At 35.9% G+C, this 24149-nt stretch overlaps 1 protein-coding gene across 5 annotated transcripts in view; it reads right to left on the bottom strand.

Moving 5' to 3' along the window:
- Positions 1-24149, bottom strand: part of LOC136835542 (flagellar attachment zone protein 1-like) — a 406052-nt gene that overhangs the window by 110327 nt on the left and 271576 nt on the right. For all 5 annotated transcript variants that reach the window (XM_067099190.1, XM_067099186.1, XM_067099187.1 and 2 more), the window contains 5 exons: positions 22712-23077; positions 22069-22137; positions 20368-20574; positions 18546-18666; positions 12511-12656 (listed from right to left, as the gene is read on the bottom strand). In XM_067099190.1, coding sequence (XP_066955291.1) covers positions 12511-12656; positions 18546-18666; positions 20368-20574; positions 22069-22137; positions 22712-23077 — 909 coding nt within the window. The remainder of the gene's footprint in view (positions 1-12510; positions 12657-18545; positions 18667-20367; positions 20575-22068; positions 22138-22711; positions 23078-24149) is intronic.

Genomic DNA, 24149 nt, shown 5'->3' with positions numbered 1-24149 from the left:
TCCTTATATAAAGTGACTTAATTCCTCGGCGTAGCTCCGATTTTACGAAGAAAAGAAACGGAAAAAGAAAATGTAGGGGACACAACCTCGAAATATGCAACAGACCTATGCTTAAAAGAGATTAGATTCCAGGAGTTACTAAAATACAGAAGCGGGGGAGGGAGAGAATTCCAAAGCTTGGCGGTAGAGGTTAAGAAATACAATGAACCTTTCGCTTGTTACATGACCCCACGAGAAAAATGGAACTGAAAATCGTCTGAAGTCTTATTCTAAAATTCAGCTTCCAGAGGGAAACTGCAGAGACATCAGTTATTCTGGAAGATGTGGGTCCTGAAGCTTTCTAAAGAAAATTAATAACGAGGTTCTGACAGTTAGGGTTTCCATAAATTTAACTTCGACTTGAATATCGGAGAACCATAATTTTGGGCGTCGCAGGTTACGGCGATTTCGATTTGAGAATTTTTGTTCTTTTTGATGAAATTAAAAGCACAACCGTTACCACTGCATGGTCTGGAATTTTTCACAGCGAAAATCTTGGGCAAAATAATACGAGTAGAACACGGTCGGCCTTGGAGTATCTGAGGCATTGAAAATTTTGGGAAAGATATGTCAGCTGGAGATGTGAAAGCTCTTCTGGCGCGGCTGAGTTTCCCAGGTGTACATACCGAAGGGGAAAGAAGGAGAAGAATGAAGGAAACAAGGCTGTGAAAATCAGGAGTTAAGAGGACTTGATAGAGGTGAGGAGGCAAATGTCAGGGGCGCCCAACAAAGGAATGAAGGAATGTACGACACAAAGGAGGTTTTAAGTTGCGAATCGTTTGTCAAATATAAAAATGTACAATGCTCTGATTGGATGTGAGCGTTGAGAGAGAGAGAAAATGAGAGAGAGAGAGAGAGAGAGAGAGAGAGAGAGAGAGAGAGAGAGAGAGAGAGAGAGAGAGAGAGAAATACGAGTATAAGGGAGCCCTTAGATGTATGGGACAAATGAATGTGTAAAACTGCATAAATTTATATATATATATATATATATATATATATATATATATATATATATGTGTGTGTGTGTGTGTGTGTGTGTACCCATTTATATAAATATACATTCACTTATATATATATATATATATATATATATATATATATATATATATATATATATATATATATATATATATATATATATATATATATATATATATATACACACATATGTAATAATGTATACACATACACACACCGCTATATATAAATATATTTATTTATTTATTTATACATACTCATATGTATATATATATATTATATATATATATATATATATATATATAAGATATATATATATATATATATATATATATATATATATATATATATATACATATGTCGCAACCAGAGATGAGGGGGGAGACGGGTGAAAGACCAAGGCAACATACGCCAACAAAGACACACCACAATGCAACTCAGCAAAATGAATGTAAAAAGCCACCCATCTGAGAGATCTACATAACTCAGAACGTTGTTGGTTCTTAAACAAAAGAACCTGGCTCGTGAAAAAATAAAATGAAAAGAACGTCACCGACAACAATCAAACGACCTTGACTGATCCAACTATATGAGGTTTTAGAAATCTCATTTTGAGGACGCAATCCCCCCCATTCACTTTCCTTCTGCTGAGAAACTGGGCAGTGTTAAACAAAAATCATGTGTTGCTCGCACTCCACGGCAGTTTACATGAGAGAGAGGTCAACGAGATTTTCCCTGTAACGGCAATTTGTAATTGTATCTATCAATCACGCGTCTATAGCGTCTATAAAAGTAGTTATTATAACGCCAGTTAATAGACATTGGTCAATCAGTTGTTCTTTCTCATCTCTTTCACTTCAACGTTGGGACGTAAATTTACAGTAAGGAGTACATTCATCAGCCAACTTATTTATGATACATACTCGAAGAGTATTACAATGACAAATTAATTGGTAATAAAAATTAGTATCATTTAATAGAATCATGAAGTTTCAAGAAGCGAAAGGCTGACAATTACAATCGTAATAAAAAATTCAATGAAAGAAAAAGACATCCGGTGATGAATAAATCAACGCACGCAAACGGCGCACAAAAACGTCCCCGGCATCACAATTATTAAAATGAATGAAAAAAAAAACCATCCGGGCGATTCCTCTACACTCATCGAAATATTTGACCTCAAAAGAATGTGGGACAGAGATCGCGCCTGGCGGAACACCAGGTATAAACCCAGACGGCTGGCCACACAGCGCCTTTTGCATTTATAATTCCCTCACTGAAAGACTAAAATACTGAGTGGGAAAGGTGAACGTCAGGTTCATAGTCTTTAAACTACTCCGAAGACTTTCGACTACTTCGAAGCCTTAATAATAACTTCGTAGTTCCTAGCCACGTAGCTCATTACACGGCACGTAATTATGCCTGCGACAGAAGCCTAAAGATGGAATTTGAGTGGGCCTCAGTGTGAAGAAAAAAGTATCCTTGTATCATTAACTAGGTACAAGCAGCTTGTTAGATTGGTTTACAACGTCCTCATTATACTGGAACAAAGCTCATCAGGTATAAGATGGAAGGACAGTGCAATACAAGAATACCTAAATGTGATTTCACATAGCCTTACTGAACAAGTGGCTTTTCTTTCACATTTCTAGAAATATGAATTTGTCAGTTACATGGCTAAAGGTAAATGTGCTACATGAATACCAAAAGGCGATTCCTAAGAATCTTCAGCAATGTTGGAAGGTGACTTAGAGAACAGTTAGTATGTATTTGAGAATCAATTCAGTGTTATTTATGACGAGGATATAAAATCAACGCAGGATGCTCTACGAAGAGGAAAACTAAGTATGCTTCCCACCGAACGGGAATTTAACAGATTACTTAAGATGTAGGCACCGCAGAGAAATCCTAGTCCATGAAGTAATAAGGACAGGATTCACAACGATAAATGAACGTAAACAAAAGATTCTCGATATTGTTGTACTGCTGAGGTTGACAGTATATGAGCGAATTTACGAAAGGCACTACGGAGATATTTATTGGAACACCAGATATGCTGACATAAGCAAAGGAGAAAAAACTACCAAACACACGCACACATTATATATATATATATATATATATATATATATATATATATATATATATATATATATATATCAATTTAATCGAGATATAGATATAAAATATATATAATATGTACTATGTATGTTATCAATTCTAATATATATCGAGATATAGGAATTATATATATATAATATATAAATATGCTGTAATGTTTGTAAAATGCGTGTTTATGTGTGTTTTGTATGTGTATATATATATATATATATATATATATACATATACACACACACACACACACACACACACACTGATTTCAGATACAAGACACCCAAATATCAGTGGAGAACGAATCAACGAAGCCTGGAACGTAGCAGTGGGCCGCACCAACGACCAAATCCACCGACAAAAGAGGGCCAAAGGTGAGGCGCCGAGCATAATGCCTCGCTTTGTTGACTCAGGGACGCCCAGCCCCTTCCGCCACACCTTCAGGAGGCGGGCTCAACAGGCAGCACAGACAGTCGTTTTGGGATACCTTCCTTAAGATTAGAACCCATGACACTGTGTATCTATAATTATGGCTCATATGATTTCGATTTTTTTCACAAAGTATTTTATTTATGATTTTGTTGCTTCATATATTCTTAAAAATCTTCAGAAAAAAGGATAATGTCTTTAGGGGCACTTGTAGATTATAAAGGAAATATATTCTTAAATCATTATGTTTTTAAAGGTATTTGTAAACTATGAGAAAAATATGTTCTCAAATGATTATGTTTTTAGGGGTATATGTAAACTAAAGCAAAAAACATATTCTTAATTAAGCTTACAAAATAGCTAACCACAAATAATGCGCGGTAAGTTCCAGGTAATAATTAAACAATCAATGATATTAATTAGTTAGTAAATGAAAGCTACATCCATAATTGCCAGCACCTCTTTCTCAAGGGGGACCCCTTGCAGTGAAGGTCCTACTAACTAACCGCCTCTGTAAATTCTCTTGAAGTGCTTGCTGGGTGGCGAGGTCCTTTAGGAGTGAAGGGAAGCCTTTGTCATCCAAGTGGTTCAAACAGTAGCCTTTTTGTCCTCTAGAGGAGCGAAGGCAGAAGTGGTCGTTGCAATGCGGGGAACACCTGAATGCTTCCCACAATTTGAATTTTTTTTTCTATCTTCCTTGTCAGGGGTTGAATTCATTTTTCACATTCCCGACCGTTTATACACATAATACGCCCACCTATGAGGTGAATTCAGCCGTGACTGTCTACCATTGATTGAATTCATTCCATTTTCTCGCTTAACAACTACATTCTTTTCATACTCAGACCCAAAAGTACATTCTCGTTTACAAACAGAATTCATAGCCTACATTCTTCTCTACGGAACTTAAATTTGCTTTTAGTTTTCCATCTGTAATATTTTTGCTTCAAGAAATTGGAATCAATAGGCAATAGCTAACACAACTGATAGGCCACACAACTTCGTAACAAGTCATATTCTTGGATGATATCATGTCAATATTGGCAGATAATTCTAATACTAATCATTTACATAGTTACGACATGCGTAACGTCTCAAAAAGCACACAAAACGCACAAGAATAAACTCTACAAATCCACGAACATGACTTGTATCTCTCAGTACATCAAGGCATGAGACAAAACCGGGAAGTAAAAGGATTTAGAAACCGCAGACATCCAGCCCCTCACGAATGGAAATCCCATCCGTAAAGAGAGAGAGAGAGAGAGAGAGAGAGAGAGAGAGAGAGAGAGAGAGTCCTACTTGATGATTAATGCATAATGCCGAGTAATATGATCCATTAAAAAAGAATGATTGAAAATCTTTGGGACGTATATGTGAACTGAGAGGGGAAACCTTGCCACAGATTCATGTTTAGAACTTATACAGCTAGACAAATAATAATCATTTTAAAGCGCTTATTCGTCTCTGAATATACATGAGCGCATTTGTGCATCGACGTGTGTGTGTGTGTGTGTGTGTGTGTGTGTGTGTGCGTGTGTGTGTGTGTGTGTGCGTGCGAGTTCATTCATGTAAGGAGAGAAAGATTGTGAAATACTCCACAATGTTTCGAAGGACGTAACGGCCGTTTAATAAGAGATTCTAAGAATAAGTCTGAAGCAACTTGTACCGCGCACAAGTGACTCAAATAGCAATCTCCCTCACGGAAAGTAAAATAATTCATAAATTTAGAGGCCATGATTACCGTGGCAGAACTGCTTGAAACCGGTACTTGCTAGGGTCCTAGTCAAGCACGTTTTTTTTTTTTCGGCATATCTTTAAAACACAATTTTATTCAGTTCTTATCAAGAGAAAGTTTATCCTTAGAATTAATGAGACAGATTAAGGCATTAAACGAAAGTGGGCGCACATGACCACAAGTGCAAACAATATACTTGACTGGTAAGTGAGACACATGCACACACACACACACACACACACACACATATATATATATATATATATATATATATATATATATATATATATATATAGACAGAGAGAGGGATAGAATCACTTACACACTTTAAAATGAGCTCAAGTATACATAAAAAGATGAAGAGAGAGATGGGGATATTGAGGAAATAGGAAAATCTCACACAAAAGAAAAATCTCTGAATATAACTGGTTACTGGAATACTTTTACAGAATGTTCACACATACAGTAGAATCAGTGGTAATCTAAATCCCGGTTTTGAGTGATACCGGTTGGTTGGAGTGAGACTCGAATCCCTGTATATCGTGCGCAAAATTTTTTTTTTTTTTTTACTATTCGTTGGTTTTCTTTAAATTTCTACTGATCTGAAAGAGACAGAGTTATAGAAAGCTGCTTCCATGAAGTTCGTTCCGCTAGATTGTCTTTTCTCGATTAATCATCTATTCATATATGTTTCATTTCTTCAATAATTATTTCTTTGGATATAATCATATTCATTTTATAAACGCACACTGCCCTTATACATGATACATATACATATATATATATATATATATATATATATATATATACTATATATATATATATATATATATATATATATATATATAAAATTATCAACAAGGGCCATTTTATTCCTCTTCCAGAGAATGTACGTTTGTATAACAAGGCCTACTTTTCCTCGAAAACGAAAAGTACAGAGTTTAACACCAGTGATAGTAATTTTCCCCTCTTTATTATTTTCAAGGTCTGGGCTTAAAGTGAAATGAGCATTTTCTATTGCACGACTTCACAACAGTAAAACAAAAGTTAACCTTAAGAAAACCATGATGAAATAGCTCACGCCTCCCTGTTGATGAATATACAATGTCTCAGACGATCACTTAACAAAGGAAATAGTGTTACTTAAGTGGAAGTCAAAGACGCATTCACATCAGCAAAGACTTAGTGCGTCCTTGTATTGTAACAACAATAAAAAGCAGAAATAATAAAATATAAAATAGAAAGAGATAAACAAAGAATATAAGAAAATATACTCCAACGTCATTACTCGCTCATTCACAGCCCCACCCAGGGAATGACTCAAGCAAGGGTCGAAACAACAAAACTTCCTCCATCCCACCTTTCAGCTGATGCTGCCGAGTTCACGCCGAGTAAATCACTGTTCGGAAAGAACAATGAAGATTGATTTGACATATACAGACCTTTGAGAGGCAGACAGACAGAGAGAGAGAGAGAGAGAGAGAGAGAGAGGTGAGGTACAGACGTTAACATGGTAAAAGCATTGCTGATGACATCATCCAGTCAAAACTGTGGCGACGTATCTTGAACGGGATAACGTCAAAAATAGCGATAAATGCTACTGAATTGTAAATCACACATACTGACAAGCTACAAAGAGAGAGAAAGAGAAAGATGGACAAAGAAAATGTGGCTACCACGCTGAAAATATTATTAAGCCCATCTTGAAAGCCAAATGGTGTGCATGTTGTGTTTCTATAATCAAAATAATCCGATAGCAGGTGACTCTGTCATCAAACCCCTAACTAAAATAGTTGATTAAGCACTGGACTGCTCATTCCAGCTGATTATTTGTAGTATGCAAGCCGTTAAAACATGGTTCATGCATTTATGAAATAAAAGGACAAAAGTAGTTTTGCATATACGCATAATGACCAAATTACCACATCAATTACAGCGCAGGTAATCAACTATATAATTCAAAATATCAATAAAACCGCAGGCACGCAGCTCTTGCGTCACATATAATACAATATATTTCTCTGGTTCCGAATGTTGTATTTTTAAAGTTTCATTTTCGACTCGTAAAACATGACCTGCCACGCGACATAACAATAAAACTGATTTTCCCAGAATTACGACCTAAATCAATTTGGCAATTTACTGAGAAATACAGTCTATAAGTCAACATAAACCTCATAGCATAAAAATAATCGTAATCTTTGACGAAAATATGAATCTGTAAAGGTATCATCAAACAACAATATTCTTTCCGATTTTGTCATAAATTTTCCCAACAACTGCAATTGGAAAAATAATAAAATGCCTATTTTACCATTTTGAAAAGTTCAGCCATCAAATGAAAATTGCACGAAAAACATCTGCGGTGAAATTGGACGGAAAGGTTTACCGATACACTGCCTGAAGCAATGAAGAAAAGTAACAATGCAGGATCTGAGTATACGGTGGATTTTGTTACTCCTTTCATTTTACGATAATAACCAACAACAGGCAACGGCGTATTTCTCGTTTAAATTTTTATAAAAGTCACGTTCACATTTGGTATCGTTGCAATATTTTACCAGATCCTGATCTACCTGGAAAACGAGTCAATATGTTCACTCGTTTTCCAGGTGTATCAGGATCTAGTGAAATACAAAGTTAAGTATACCTTAGTTTAACCAGACCACTGAGTGATTAACAGCGCTCCTATGGCTGGCCCGAAGAATTAGATTTATTTTAAGTGGCTAAGAACCAACTGGTTACCTAGCAACGGGACATACAGCTTATTGTGGAATCCGAACCACAATATACCGAGAAATGAATTTCTATCACCAGAAATAAATTCCTCTAATTCTTCAAAAGTCACGTTCACATTTGGTATCGTTGCAATATCTTACTAGATCCTGATCTACCTGGAAAACGAGTAAACATATTCACTCGTTTTCCAGGTGGATCAGGATCTAGTGAAATACTGCAACGATACCAAATGTGAACGTGACTTTTTATAAAAATGTAAATAACAAGGTCACAGAGATGAAAATGAAAAGCAATTTAAAGATAGGAAGTGAATGCTATCGCAGCACTCCCCGGCTATAAACCGTGTCTCTCAACAAAAATGAGATAACTCTCTGACAAGCGTTGCAGTCTCGAAACTCATTTCGATATCCTCCCACAACAATGCTAAAGGTCAGGCTGAGCACCTTCACCACTTCGGAAAATCGCAAGAAGTGATATGGTTAAATTCTGGTGGGAAATATGGGTCATGAAACTGACAGCCTGACTACTACTGCTACAGACGCCTGCCATAATCTGCGGGCTACATTCACCTCTAACCCACTTTTCCTTGGCTGAGCGTGGGTTGGGGCCTATGCAGAACCCACACCCGAAAAAGCCTTTCGCTTGGGTCTACATCCTGGAGATTGTAGCCAGGCGTGTTTAGGTAACTAGGCAATAACTAATCAAGATTGGCCTTACAGGACTTCTAAACTTTTAACTTTTAGCACTGAGAGAGAGAGAGAGAGAGAGAGAGAGAGAGAGAGAGAGAGAGAGAGAGAGAGCTAGTGCTGGATTGATTTGGACGCGTGCCATTACAGCTTTTGTTTTCAAACAGTATGCAATCAGCAAAAAAAATTAAAACTAGATTTACATATCAGTCAGAAAAATAGATATTCAGTGACTGACCTCAAATCTTCCAGTGCATAAGAATATTTCTAAAAATATGCGAGTCAAAAATTTTCCCTTCTTGATAATGGTATACAAGTGAATTATCAATATGTAATATAGTATATACACATGATATATACATATATATATACATATAATTATATTAGATATATTAAATAATATATATATACCAAAAACATAACAGGTATATATATCTGGACTTATACCAGGTTGTGGTATATATATATATATATATAATATATATATATAATATATATTATATATCTATATAACTTAGATATAAAGTCTTGATGTTATCAAGAGATCATTTGTGGCTCAGTTTTAAAAATATTCTTATCACTCAGAAGTTGTCTCATTGAATATCTGTTTTATACCATATGTTATATCTTGTTTTAATTTCTATTGACAAAATTAATATATATATATATATATATAACTATATATATATATATATATATATATATACACAAACTATGCAAAACAAATGCATGTTTAAACATCCCAATAACTGAAGAATTCTCAGAGAAAAATTTCACTGACTTTTGATGTACCACCATTGCAGCAGCTACCTCACAAACACAAACACAACACAAAACATACCAAATCAATCAAATGAGTTGATGAAACACGATTCCGCTGGCATTATCGCGCAATGAAATAAGAATGGATGGCAGAAAGGCCCGCCAGTGACATAATTTTTGATTAGTTTATGGTGGCGTCTTTTTCGCCTGCCATAAACAAATTTTGTTGCGTAACGGGAAAACCACCACCAAATTACCTCGACAAAGGTTCTACTTAACCTTTCGCTGTCACTGCTTCTATAGATACATATATACATACTGTAACACATATGTATACACATATATACTGATTTATTTATGGAAAAATTGTTGGGCATATCAACTTTTCTACCCTAGGTGCAACCCACCAAAAGTACCAGGTATTTTTCATGAAAAGATCCCGAGTCGTTCCCCATATATGGTGTTGAACTTTGGCCCCTCACTTTATGAGGCGAGCTGCATGCGTGTGCGTGTGCGTGCGTATATATTATATACATATATAAATTATATATGCTTGTATATATATATATATTGTATATATATATATGTGTATATGTATAATATTTATACACATACACAAACCTTAATATCGAATTAACTTTACACTGGGAATAATAATACCCAAAAGGGAACTATATACGATATGTGCGTCTAGCCTGGCCTGGCTAGATTCAGACTTATGCCATTAGGTTCCGATAACGAAGTGATAGCATCCACTTGTGCATATGTGATTTCTACAGTGATGGTAATTTGTGGCTTAATATTTAATTTTATATATAAAAATCCCGTGTCCATTAATCACGCATTATGTTGTCTCATTCTCTATCTATCTACAATATTTATGTATACATACACACACATGTATATATATAGATAGATAGATAGATAGATAGATAGATAGATAGATAGATCGATCGATATAGATAGATATTTGTGTGTGCGCGTGCACATAACAATAACTAAGTGAGCTTGGACATATTCCCATAACTTCAGTAACCTATGTAAATTATAGATCTCATTTGAGGCTTAGCAAAGCCATCAAGAAACTGAAAATACAGAAAGTACCACAATAAAAACATCGAGACGAGATAAAGAAAGTTACCTGGAAAAAAAGTTGGTTATGTTACAAAAGACTAGAACTGAATGCCGCACAGGTGAACGAGGATGTGCAGAAAGGAGTGTTATGAAGTTAGGAACTAATGAGACATAGGGGGAAGAATGTTGAAGATAAACAAGAATAAAGAGATATAATTAACAGTGAAAGGATTATGGGGAATTGACTGAATTGAATATAGAATTTAGGCCAAAGGTCAAGCTCTGGGACCTATGAGGTCATTCAGCGCTGAAACGGAAATTGACAATGAAAGGTTTGAAAGGTGTAACAGGAGGAAAACCTCAAAGCAGTTGCACTACGAATCAATTGTTAGGAGAGGGTGGAAAGTCAGGTGGAAGAAAGAGAACAGAAAGGAGGGTACTGTAAAAAAGGAATGGAAGGGTTTATAGCTGGGGGCCGAAGGCACGCTGTAAAGAACCTTAAGTAATGCCTACTGTGCACCGCATGAGGTGCACTGACAGCACTGCGCCCCAACGGGATAAAAAGGATTATGGCGAGTGAGGACGGAAGAAACCTATGTGATAAAAGTTGAGATTCAAATGGAAAAAATGGTGGAAGATATAAAAGAGGAAGGATACATATTTAATAATGTATTGGAAGAAGCAGACGTAACAATAAAAAGATATTGAGAGAATGATGAAGACAAGGGGAACGTGGCTTTTCTGAATCTTTGGTCTGAGCCTTTTCAAACCTGTTTCGTTGCTTATGTATGCAGATATTTACAGAAGTTGGTGGTTGACTAAGCTTACCTCACTGGTTTTTTTTTTTCTCTCCTTTTTCAAGACTGGGTAATCTAATCGGAAGATTGTTTTCAAGGCCTTCTAGTTTTGTTCCAAATAAACGTTTGCAGGTTCTGAATAATAATAATAATAATAATAATAATAATAATAATAATAATAATAATAATAATAATAATAAAAATAATGTACTTGACATTGTTTTGAATATTTTTGGTATTAGTGTTGTAGTCCTTTTTCTTAGTCACTTTGATATTTGTCTCATTATATCATTGTTATGAATCTGTATATAGTTTCTTCTTAATTTCATGTATTTTCCATGCTGTCTCTGTCTTATCAGCAAGGGCAACTACCTTTGCTCTACCCCACTGAAAAAATAAAAACGTGGCGCGCACTGGGCGACCGAAAGTTAATAATTATGTAGGTTACTCCAGGTCCGCTCTCCAGGGGGATGTCGGAATACAATATGGACAGATCACGACTCCGACCAGCTTCCTCCTTTCCCCTCTCTCCTCCAAGATCCATTTCCTCCAGGTCTTGCTCTCATCTTTCATCCCACAGGTCGGCAACACGAGCGTGGCACAAATCGCGAAGACACTGACGCCAGTCTCGCTCATTCAATTCATCGTTTATATTTATACTGTGTTACCGAAATAGGTCGAGAGTAAATGCAGAATAAACTAAAAATATTTAAGGATTAAAAGATATAATCCATCTCTTCGCACTATATACGTACACACATCTATATATATGTATATACATACAGATATATGTGATATATATATATATATATATATATATATATATAACAATGAACATCACCGAATCAGAAAAGCAAGCAAAATCGAAAACGACCTACGGAAAAGGTTATAGAATAGATAACGTCACGCTAAAGAATACCCGTTACACAACTAACCAATAACATACGGATATGAGATGGGTACGATCAGGTCTATGAACGAACCAAAGCCTAAACCAAAGAACAGGCAATAAAATACGACACTAACCAAACCCACATAGCAAATAAGCTTCAGGTACCTGCAGGCAACCTTCCTTTTGTTGACAAACAACAACCATCCTTTGAATCGATGCATAAATAGTCAAAGTGGCTAAGATGAATAGATGTTTTGTACTCACCCTATCGGCGCCTTCCGTAAACTCCAGGATGCGGAATTCCAAGAGGTCGGCGTGGTCTCTGGCCTCCTGCAGGTCGGCTTCCAGGCGGGAATTCTGAGCCTCTAGTTCCAGGACACGGCTCGATGAGTACCACTGTGCGAGACAGTCTGGGGAAGAAGAAGGTAAGAGTTAGACAGAGGTGTTTTGAAGAATATATCAGATAAATTAGGATTTATGAAGAATATACATTTGAAATCTGGCAATATGAAGAGGATATGTAATTATTTACCATGAATTCATTAAACAATATTGTTTTATGAAGAGTTTTATAAATAAGCTGTTATGAAGTAAAAACGCTGAAATGTTTCTTCTGGAGAGGAGATATAATAAATCAGAATTGGAAACAAATTAATTTTAGAAACAAGTTCCCTCGAAAATTCAGTCTAAGGGACAAGATTCAGTGAGGAATCAGTTTGATAAATCAGATTCTATGAAAGATGGATTTTAAATCAGATGATACACAGAATGCATTTTGTAAACTAGCCTTCACCAGTCATGACGAAAATAAGGTTACACGAAAAATGAATCTTAAGACAAAAGGAGGGAAAATCACGTCATAAGAAGAATAAGCATTTGAAAGAAGGACATCAGAGACCTCTAATTCTGGTAAGACCTTATCAGACCTGAAACATGAAGTCTCAGAATGAATCAGATTCATAAATCATGCTCCATGAATGTAAAAAGTTCGTAGTACGAGGAGTTTTCAAATTTGGGTCACACAGCCACTAAATATATCATATATATTTTTTGATAAGATTGCTTAAAACATCAAATCTTTAAATGCATAGAAATAAAGAACGAGGTATTTTCAGATTTATCTTCAAGAAACAGAGAGAGAGAGAGAGACGATTGAGTAGAGAGACACAAAGAGAGAGAGAGAGAGAGAGAAGAACAAAGAGAGAAAGAAAAGATGATGAGAACAAAAAAAGGAGACAAACAAAGCTCTAGGGATATCAAACGAAAACACTGGTATATACTATAATTTTTTAAAATCTAAACCTTCTCTCAATAAGTATTATGATTTAATATAAAAAAACCAAGCATTTTTTGTTTTGTTTTTTGAAAAGACTCTCCGATACTGGTACTAGTTGATGTTCATGCTCATATTATCTCTATAAAATTATTAGCATCACGTTTACACAAAGTATTGAATACAAAATAGATATCAACAAGCGAGAACCATAACGTATGGTAAACTGTCACAAAATATCACAACATTAGTTAGTCAGCCCATCCATTTCACTTGCCAAATGTAACAAAATACATTAGACATCCGTAAGAAACTAACTTTCTTCAACAGAAAACGAGCGTCTCACCATTTTCTATCACTTTCATATCACTAACTTACTTAATTTTGAACATCGTCTTGTAACTGTAGCCCTGCTCGGCCAACAAGCAAACACTTTTTGTGCTCAAAAATCTTGAAATTAAGGTTTGAAACATTATGTTGCAATAACAATTAAAGAAGAAGAATAAACAATGTTTTTTATATATAACCAGTAAAGGAGGTTGGGAAAGAAATTTTAAACAGGGATACAATATTAAGTTTTGAAGTTTGAAGTTTACATAAATCTAAACTTATTTAAAGCAACAAAAGAACAAATGTCTTATGATAAAATAACAGAAATCTTTTAAATTCAAATTCAAATTTATTCATTCAAATAAAACTCAAGTTAATTTAAATTTAAAATTAAATTAGTATTAATTCCTAGGGACATGGTTTCACTACAATTGTTCTAAATAATTCATTCGGCTTAATTTTTCTGTACAGACTTGTTAATCTATATTGGCACATTTGATTTTCTGGTAATTTAAAACAGTCTCAGAAATCTGTTATTTGGTTGTCTATGTTTATTCTCACACAAGCAATTCTTTGTTATTAATTGTGAGTTTCTCTATTTTCTATAGTATATGTATCTTTACATGAACTTTAGAAAAGTAGTTTGATGTATCATCAAGTCTTCAGACAGGACAAATATTGCCAGTTTAAATTTTATTTCATGATTTACTGATTAGCCTGTTATGAAACTATGCTGTCTTTTTTTAGAATTTTTGTCATTTGAACTGGTTAATCGAATACTTCTAGAAGGAACTTAGTAATTGCAAGTGTTATCACGAATTCCGGGGTGTTTTCACATATCTATATGCATTTACACTCAGTTGATGATATTTCCTCTTGTTAACTCATTTTACAAATTGCTCCAACACTGGTCAAGAAATTTTGAAAGCTGCTAACCAGATTCAAGATATTTTAACCCTTTCTTTATCTCTGCTCTGTTTCTTCCAGCTCGGCAAATTCATGGTATCTGATCTGTTTCATAAGGATATACTCGTATGCCCATGATCTTGTTATACTAATAATAATAGTGCTAATGATAGTCCAAGAGGCAAGATCCAAAATTTGGGCCACTGGTGCATTCTGGGTGAATAATTCTTAAAAAGGTTTTTGGCAAGGTATGCAGAGCTTACAGCTAGAAAATCTCTAAGGCAACTTTCTGCATGTTATCGTTTTTTCATAACCCTGTGTCAAAAAACACTTTTGAAAACAAAACAGAACAAAAAATACTCAATGTACACGTTATCCAGAAAAAGTTGTTAAAGTTAGCATCTTAACGAAAGATGTCGATTACTGGCACTGGCAACACAGTGACTATACATTACATGAGATTTACTTCTGTTCCATATTTATATATCCTGTAAATCACCATTCATACACACATGTACATCACCTTTAAAGGAAGGGCTTTACTCACTAAAATGTTAATAAGATTATTATTGAGTAGCTGAGTCACTTTGTTTCAGAATGGAGGCCCATTAACAAGAAAGAATTTAATGAGCAATGTATGGCACACCGAAAATCATCAAAAGTTGATGATGACCTCAGTTACTGCTAAGGAATATGAATCCTGAAAACATTACTAGAAGTTGCCAAACTGAGAAACAATGTCTCTATTTTAGACCATGCTAAATAAATTAACAGAACAGGTGTCCCCAGGACTTACTATCTCCAGAAATGCCAAAACCTCTTCACTGTGGAAAGCAACTTAATGGCTCCGAAAAGGAAAGCCAATAAAAGCATTACTGATGAAACAGGTGAAGATACCTGTATGGTATATCAGAGGGGTTAGGTTGTATAACAGAATCCGAATTTTCTGAAATAAGGGAAAATTTCTGAAGGGCTCTAAGTCACACAAGCTGTACAACCAAGTCTAATCGAACACTAAGTGAATGTGTAATCCAAAGGGGCGATATTGGGATTCTAGCTGTAACAAGAATAGGCATTGTTGCTGTAGATGACTGCTAGCATGCTTCATGCTATAGGATTATCCCAGAATCAGTGACAAGGAACCTGAGTACAAAGAATAAAATGATGAAACAGCTGGTAACGAAATGTACAAAAGAGATTATCAGGACCTTGTCATGCATATCAGAACTGATATACCCAAAGAGATGATAGCACCAATCACTGCTTTTGGTCACGAAACTTGATGCCTCAGTGCTATATGCTGGAATTATACGTCTACAAACTTCTGCAAGAAAGCTCATATTCAGGAAACTTATCTGAGCCGGATAATTCGGTAGTTGTATTCCTAGATAACTATGGAGAATTGCTAATGAGCCTCAAAAGTGTGTCGCCTCGGGAAATCAGACTTCAGAGGGGAGCTAAAGGTAACAAATTTCCAAAAGATCACAGACCAGACTTTAACACATTTCAGATCAATCACTGGACGTGGATGACGACGACTTCTTGCCTATTCCATCCATCTGATGTGGAAGATGGTCTTCATAAATCCATATCTATCAATCAAAGCATCTTTCTGTTGGACTGTTCACTAGAAATCTTGACAAAAAGACTCAAACACTGAAAGTCACTGCTCTAGCTCAGTCCATCTCCAAAAATGGTGGATAAAGTGGCAGCATTTACATGTCTCCCACAGACATGATAAAAGATGTAATAAAAAGTCCTGAACTCCCATCATGAAAGGAAAGTAATGTTCAATAAAAGTTGCTGATCTGTGCATAAGATATTTGAAGAAGGATGCACAAGTGTCAAGCCCTGTTGGCAGAGGATGGAAGATGTAGTAATGAGAGGAAGTTTTACAGTTGGTGCACTGGATGGTACGTCAGCCAGCACTAAATTCCGTCCTGGACCTATCTGCCTGTAAGTATGTATCTAAAAAAAAAAATCACTCCAAGATGTGTGCGTTGTAAAAGGCTTCAGGTGGACCTGATATTTGTAGAATGGCAGACAGTAAAAACGAGGCATCCAACTCAGAGAGTTCAGATGATGTACAAGACATGGTGGACTAAGAAATTTGTGACTACTGATATGGTATGAAAGTATTTGAAAGACTATGGAAAGCAGCCTTTGAGTACGTATAAATTTATTCTAAGGCCAAATTGGGACTAGGTTACAGACAGGTGGAATCTCAATTCTGAGTTATGGTCAGTCATTCTAATTGCTATGACATAAGGTAAGGATTGTTTTAAATTGATACAACACTATGGAAAATATCAGGACCATGATATACTCCAGATATCTAAGTGAAAAGAGGGATGGAGAACATTTGCTGCTGTAGTGATGTCAATATAGGATACTGTATCCCAGAGAGTGATTGCTTTTTTGAATTTCTGAATCAATTCTCTATAAATCCAGGTGATATTATGTATCCTTGTGGATTTTATTGACTTTCCAAAAATAAAAACATTTTCAAAGTGAAATTATTTACTTCACTAAAATTGGGTAATGTGCTGAGTGAGCAACCTAGAAATAGTTTTCAGTGCAGGATTTTATAACAAAGTTTGACTCAGTTGTTAAGATGAATTTCAATGTTGAAAGATCACAGATGACAAATACCACTGGACTGAATATGTATGCAGGTAATTACACTGGTCACTTTTCAAACATGCTTATTTAGTGGTGGTTTAAAATGTATGACGTCACACATGAACCCACCACTAGTGCCATGAAATCACATATTTTCTAACTCTGAAGATATATACCTTGCCGAGAATCATTATGGCATTATCTTCCGCGGATGGCATAGATCATACTGGCTTACCGGCAAACAGATTTCCCCTACCAAGGAGGGGAAATCCCGTTTGGAACATTAAAGCCAATCTTCCCTTGCCACAGGTATGCAACCAATGTATTAATAACTTTCAAACCCTTAATACATGAGAAAAGTTCAGATAAGAAAGCTCTTCAATCTAAATAAGAAGCAATCTAGTAATTACAATGTTTGGATATGCTCTGTTTATGCTTTTTGTGAAATAAGCCACGTCTTGTTTCCTCTGACCAAACATTTTCTTTTTTCAAAATGCAAGAGGAAGAGTCATTTACATCATTTCTGCACTCCCGAACCTGCCCAATTTCATCAATGTATTATGCAATGCATAGCTATGTTTGCCTTTACCTGTGCCATCACCTGAATTAACTAAACTGCCTTTAATGCTCTGTTCGGATAAACCAATAGTTTTCCTGACTTCCTACTCTTTCCGCCAGTTAGACAAAAAAGCAGGACGAGCTTGGTTTGTAAATGGAAACGAATGAACAAGCGGTGCAGCTACCTCAATCAATTCATTCCTTGATGTATTATGCAGTACGAGGCAGATTCTGCACTACATCTGTGCCAAGAAAAGCTTCTAATACAGTATTCACCAGCGAGCATGTTTATGACCACCAGTGTCCTTTACGGAGGAAAAATTAACGTCTGCCCTTTTATAAGTGACAATCATTCGTCAAAAAATTAATTATGTCCTCGATTTGCCATGTACTTAAAAAACTCAACCACATAAAAGTGAGTAACCTTATGACAAGAATTCAATGATAGCCAATTTTATAGGTTATGTATTCATTAATTAAGTAGCTTTCCTCATTCATTTACCACTTCCTAAAACATTTAGAGAGAGAGAGAGAGAGAGAGAGAGAGAGAGAGAGAGAGAGAGAGAGAGAGAGAGAGAGAGAGAGACAAATGAATTCCTTCCTTCCTCACCTTTATCTCCAATATCTATACACGGAGAGCTGGCATTGGATGTTGATGCCAGCAGATTCTGCCACTCGTCAGAAACTCTTGATAACTGAGCGTATTGACTGCCGTATTTGTTGTCCGTCGCCTGAAATGGTACTTGTCATTAATATAAGAAGACAAAAAGCCCCTGACTTGACAAAATGTGGGAGATTTTACACTGGTCATCAAAACACGGAGACAAACTGAAGTAGTGAAAAATTCTGGAAATTACAAAAATAACCAATAGCAGGGGAAAAATATGCCTTGGCTAAAAATAAAAAAAAAACTTTAAAAAGGCAATATTGAAACTGTCACATATTTAACGATGTGACATTGAAAAGGCTCATCTCGTTACTCAGCAAGTCCATAATTAATTTAGTTATGTACGGTGGATGTAACACTATTTCATACAAAATTAACAATACTTCTATATTTCTCTGTAGCAATAAAGCTTTTGCTAAAACGGCTACAAATGTAGAAGAATAAATTACATTTATAATTATATATAATGGAACAGTGTACACACCGTAGTATTTATACAGATTTATGTCTTCACTGAATATTTAGCTTATATTGTACAGTTTAAACGCTATTTAAAATACTTGACTGCATGTACATGTACTATATCAGGTTAACTAATAGTTGTTATGATTTCTTTTCAAATGCTCTTCATTCTGTAGACATTTAAGATATAGGAGTATCTTTGTGCAATATCTGCAGTTTATAACAAAATTTATAAATAAACGTCTGATTTCGCGATGTCATTATTCAGTCGACATTAACATTCTTATTTCGTAGAGTAATTCATACCTCCAAAAAATGACACATTTTCTCTTATTTATTTCTGTGAAAGTTTTGGATTACTCAGCGGGATAATATTAATAATAATAATAATAATAATAATAATAATAATAATAATAATAATAATAATAATAATAATAATAATAATAATAAATTATTCAATATGTATCACGTTAGGTAAAACATTATTATTATAATTAATTAATATCGAAATGTGACACTTTTAAGGTGATGGTCACAACTGCTGAAAGTTATTCACAGTTATTCTAAAATAATGTATCACTTTTACATCATTAATTACGCAAAATACTGAATAAGCTTGTGGTATTTTTAAAAGAAACTTTAAAATACTTAAAATTTCAAAATTACATCAGATAAAAACACAAGGGCAATGTAAGGCTATCATTTCGGGCGATGAGAATATTAAACAGACGAACGTGCCACACCAGATATTAAAGTTAGTCTTTCCTGAAGAAAACGGACGATCTACGTAGCCACAGAAAACGGATATAACATTTTGATAGTATGCTTTAACATTCATCATTTCTACTTCTGTTACCGTTCAGCTTACGGTAAGACACTTTCTGAACGGACATAATTTTCATATAACCTTACATTTTAAGGATATAAGTACTAACCAATCAAGGAGACATTAATAAATGTCTCCTCGACGTAGGTTCAGCTATTTGGCTATGCAACTTAGGCAAGCAGGAAACTCTACAATATTTCTAATTAGGTAATTCCATTAGAAAATTTATTTTTCATTATTTCAGAGTCATACTGTATAAAAAAATATTACAGGAGAGTGTTTTTTTGTCGTTACGAGAAATGTTTGTAATTTAGCCTGAATTAAAGAGAAATAATAAAAATGAGTTTACGGTCGCGTTAGCACCATCGCTAACGCAGATTAGGTCGAATCCATTTGAGTTTGTTATACTTAAGGCACAGTTTACTTAATATCATGGGGTTATTTGTGGCCACGATCCACAAATAAAATAATTCTCACCTGTGGCCAGATGGGTGGCTCAGTACCGGGTGTTGTGGGTGTGAGGAAGGCGGTGGGCGTGTGCGGGTGGTCTGTCTCCTCGTCGTAGAGGTCTTCTTCCTGGTGGTCGAAGGTATGGTGAGGGGAGGGATCGGGTGTCGTCGGAGACGACGTCGGCGACAGTTCTTCGTCGCTGGATTGCTCAAGAACGGTGGGTAGCTCGCATACCTGAGGAGTGTCAAGACGAAGTGAAAAATCTGCTGGATATGATAGGAGGAACAGCAATAACAATGAAATTTATCAGGAGAATTTGTTCAAAACTGACCACAGCACTTACAGTTAGGTTCTCGAAATGTAAAATTTAGACCAAAGGCCAAGCGCTGGGACCTATGAGGTCATTCAGCGCTGAAAGGGAAATTGAGGGTTAAAATGTTTTAAATGTGTAACAGAGGGAAAACCTCGCAGTTGCACAACGAGACTAAGAGTGGGTGGAAAGTAAGATGGATGAAGACATATGAACAGACGTTGTAAAAGGAATGAAAGGGGTTGAAGCTAGGTGCCGAAGGGACACTACAGAGAACCTTACTTTCTACAGTCCACCGCGTCAGGTGCAATGACGGCACTACCTCCCTACGGGACAACAAGGGTTCTTGCTGAGCAATATGGTAATATTTTCACTTTTGACATTTCTGATGCTTATGCCTATGTTAAATTTCAATTTTCTTATTAGTCATAATAACTGCAATTTGCGAAAACCTTAACATTAGTACAGTGTTCGCAAAAGTATTCTTGTTGTGCAACTTTTATTTCATAGAATAAAAATATTCTGGATTTTATTCCGCGAACAATAATAATAATAATAATAATAATAATAATAATAATAATAATAATAATAATAATAATAATAATCATTATTATTATATTTACCCCTAATAAAGACACAACTCCGATAAGGCAATCAAAAATCTATACAGCAACCTTTAGACCTTAAATAATTATGCAATGGAATGTACTGACGATTGTGATTTGTGATTACTGGTAAATAGTATCGTTCAAAAGAGATGGAAATGTGCCATCATGCCATCAATTCGGCAATATTCAGTAAAACACGTATCTTTAAACAAATGAAATATCACGAAGACAATCCTATTACATTACCCGAAATAAAATCTGTTTAAGTTCCCAAAGCATTTTTATCATCACCAAAAGAAAACAAGTAAAAAAATGCGCAATCGAGTTTTCTGTACAGCTGCTATAGCGTATAATCAAAGCCACCGAAAACAGATCTGTCTTTCGGTGGTCTCGGTATAGTGCTGTATGAACCGCGGCCCATGAAACTTTAACCACGGCCCGGAGGTGGTCTATCCTATATCGCTGCCAGGAGCACGGTTATAGCTAACTTTAACCTTGAATAAAATACAAACTACTGAGGCTAAGGGGCTGCAATTTGGTATGTTTGATGATTGGAGGGCGGATGATCAACATACCAATTTGTAGCCTCTAGCCTCAGTAATTAAGATTTGAGGTAAGAGGAAAAAGTGTGATGGACAGATAAGCGGTACAATAGTTTTCTTTTACAGAAAACTAAAACCATACTTATTCACTTAACATGACAACATAAAGAATCATAATCATCGCAAAATTACTCTAAAAACCGTCCGTATTACAAGAAGGCATCTCTCCACCATCATCAATGAAAAGGTGACTCTCAATCCAATTTACCTTTACACATGATTCTCTTCTCGGAGGCCAGACGGGAGGGGAGGTGGCTAGGGCCATGCATTCACGATCCTGCAAAAAGTTGCAAAGATTAATAATCTGATAAATGTTCCAAATTCATGAGCGTATATTCAAATGTCTAAAATAAAAAACTTCAATTGTTTATATAAAGGCTTTTGATATTATGAAATAAGATTTGCTTGTCTGCTGTTCAAATATATTGAATAACTTGAAAAACTCGATCACCTGACACTCCAAGACATAATTTTCATGACAGAAATGATCACGGTGCTTTTGTAAATAACACAGCAAGTTAACATCCATATTATAATTAATTAAAATTTAAATGAGTTTATATTTAACTGGAAGTGATCAAGGAGCTAAAGTTATAAAATAACTACAGTAAGGCAACGATTACATAATAAATGATAATAAATAGAAATGATCAGAATATAAAAATATTCTACTTTCAACTTCATAATAGGAATTACATAACAATGACTAATGTCAGCAAAGTTACTCCAGAACAGCTAAGCTAAGAAACTAGGAATAAAACATAACAAAAACCGCATTTCTTAAAAAGGATTATGCAAAACAATACGCAAAGAAGTGGAAGAAGAAAGCAAAGTTGAGCACCAACCCTCACCATGGCCATGGCTTCCTCTGTAAGATCGTGGATCTTGATCTGCTGATCGTCAATGATCTCCTTCTGCTCTGCGATCTTCAGTAGGTTGGCCTCGATCGTCTCCTGCTGTTCGTGGGTCTTCTTGAGCAGCTGATCGACCTCCAGCCTGGCGTTCTCCAGCTGCAGGCGGAGGTCCTCGTTCTCCGAGGCCATGGAGATCCCCGACTCGATCGACTGCTCCATCGGGGTGGTGGCGGCGCTGCTGAAGGACTTAGTGGGCGGGACTGGGGTGCTCGAAGGAGGAGGGACGAGGATTAGGTTGCTGCCGAGGCTGCTGCCGCTGTTGCTGAGGTTGCTAGCAGTGCTGATGCTGCTACTGCTCGACTCCTGCAAGGATGCAATGAACATTTCGAGAGTCAGCAAACGTTTGGACTGGGTAAGAACTTCTGGAAGCGTTGACGTCTGGTCAGGGGTATTAGCAAGCGTTTGTACTTGGGCATGAACTTCTTGGAACGTTGACATCTGGTCAGGGGTACTACTACACAGTGCCCTGATGCACAATTCTGTTGGATTTGGGTATGAACGTCTGGGAGTGTTGATTTCTAGCCAAGGGTACCATATAATGCCCTGATATATGATTCTGTTGGATCTGAGTTTGAATCTCTGGAAACCATGAGACCTAGTCTAGGCCAGCACAGTACCCTGACGTAAATTTTGACAGCACCGAGAGATAATATCGCTAGATATTAAACCCTGTGAATGTCGTGGTTTGCCCTGGGTACTATGCAGTGATATTATTGAGAGTTAGCAATGCAGAATATTAATATCAAAGAACAACAAGATTTTCTTATGCATTTTGTTGTAATTAAAAGTACAATGCCAGCACAATTCGTCAGAGAGCATAACCATCTACTCAGAGGACTGTATAGTACCCCGGTGCATAATTCTGATCTTCTTTAATTTTAGATAAAAAAAATTCACCTTGATAGAGAATCAGTAAGTATCGTTACAGCGTGTACCGAATGCTACCGACTCTTTCTTGTATAAATTATACCTACACTACTGTACTGACGGTGGGGTGAAATGTTTCTCTACGTCTACATGGTGTAATTATGTGACTTCCGAAAGCAATTAACATAGTTGTATAGAAAATGTGTTGAAGACAAATAGAACAAAATAATGACTACGAAGTGGAATATTACGAAGCGTGAAGGACACTGAAAGTATAATGGATTTTGTTCGGGATAACTGAAAAAGTAATTGAAAGCAGATTGTAGACTTAACGTCCATAGGCTGAACATATAAACTGTAAGACATCTAGGCCAGGTACGTGAACTTTATTACAAAAAGAGAGCTAGAGGGACCATCTAGATCTTGGCCCACGAAACGAAAAGAAAATTAAAAGGGAATGCGTGAGAATTAAGGCAAGGTGAATTACAACACTTCTGAAGAGACATAA

The sequence above is a fragment of the Macrobrachium rosenbergii genome, chromosome 55 (assembly GCF_040412425.1).
Source record: "Macrobrachium rosenbergii isolate ZJJX-2024 chromosome 55, ASM4041242v1, whole genome shotgun sequence".
NCBI lineage: Eukaryota > Metazoa > Arthropoda > Malacostraca > Decapoda > Palaemonidae > Macrobrachium > Macrobrachium rosenbergii.
This window is presented reverse-complemented; position numbering and strand designations above follow the sequence as displayed.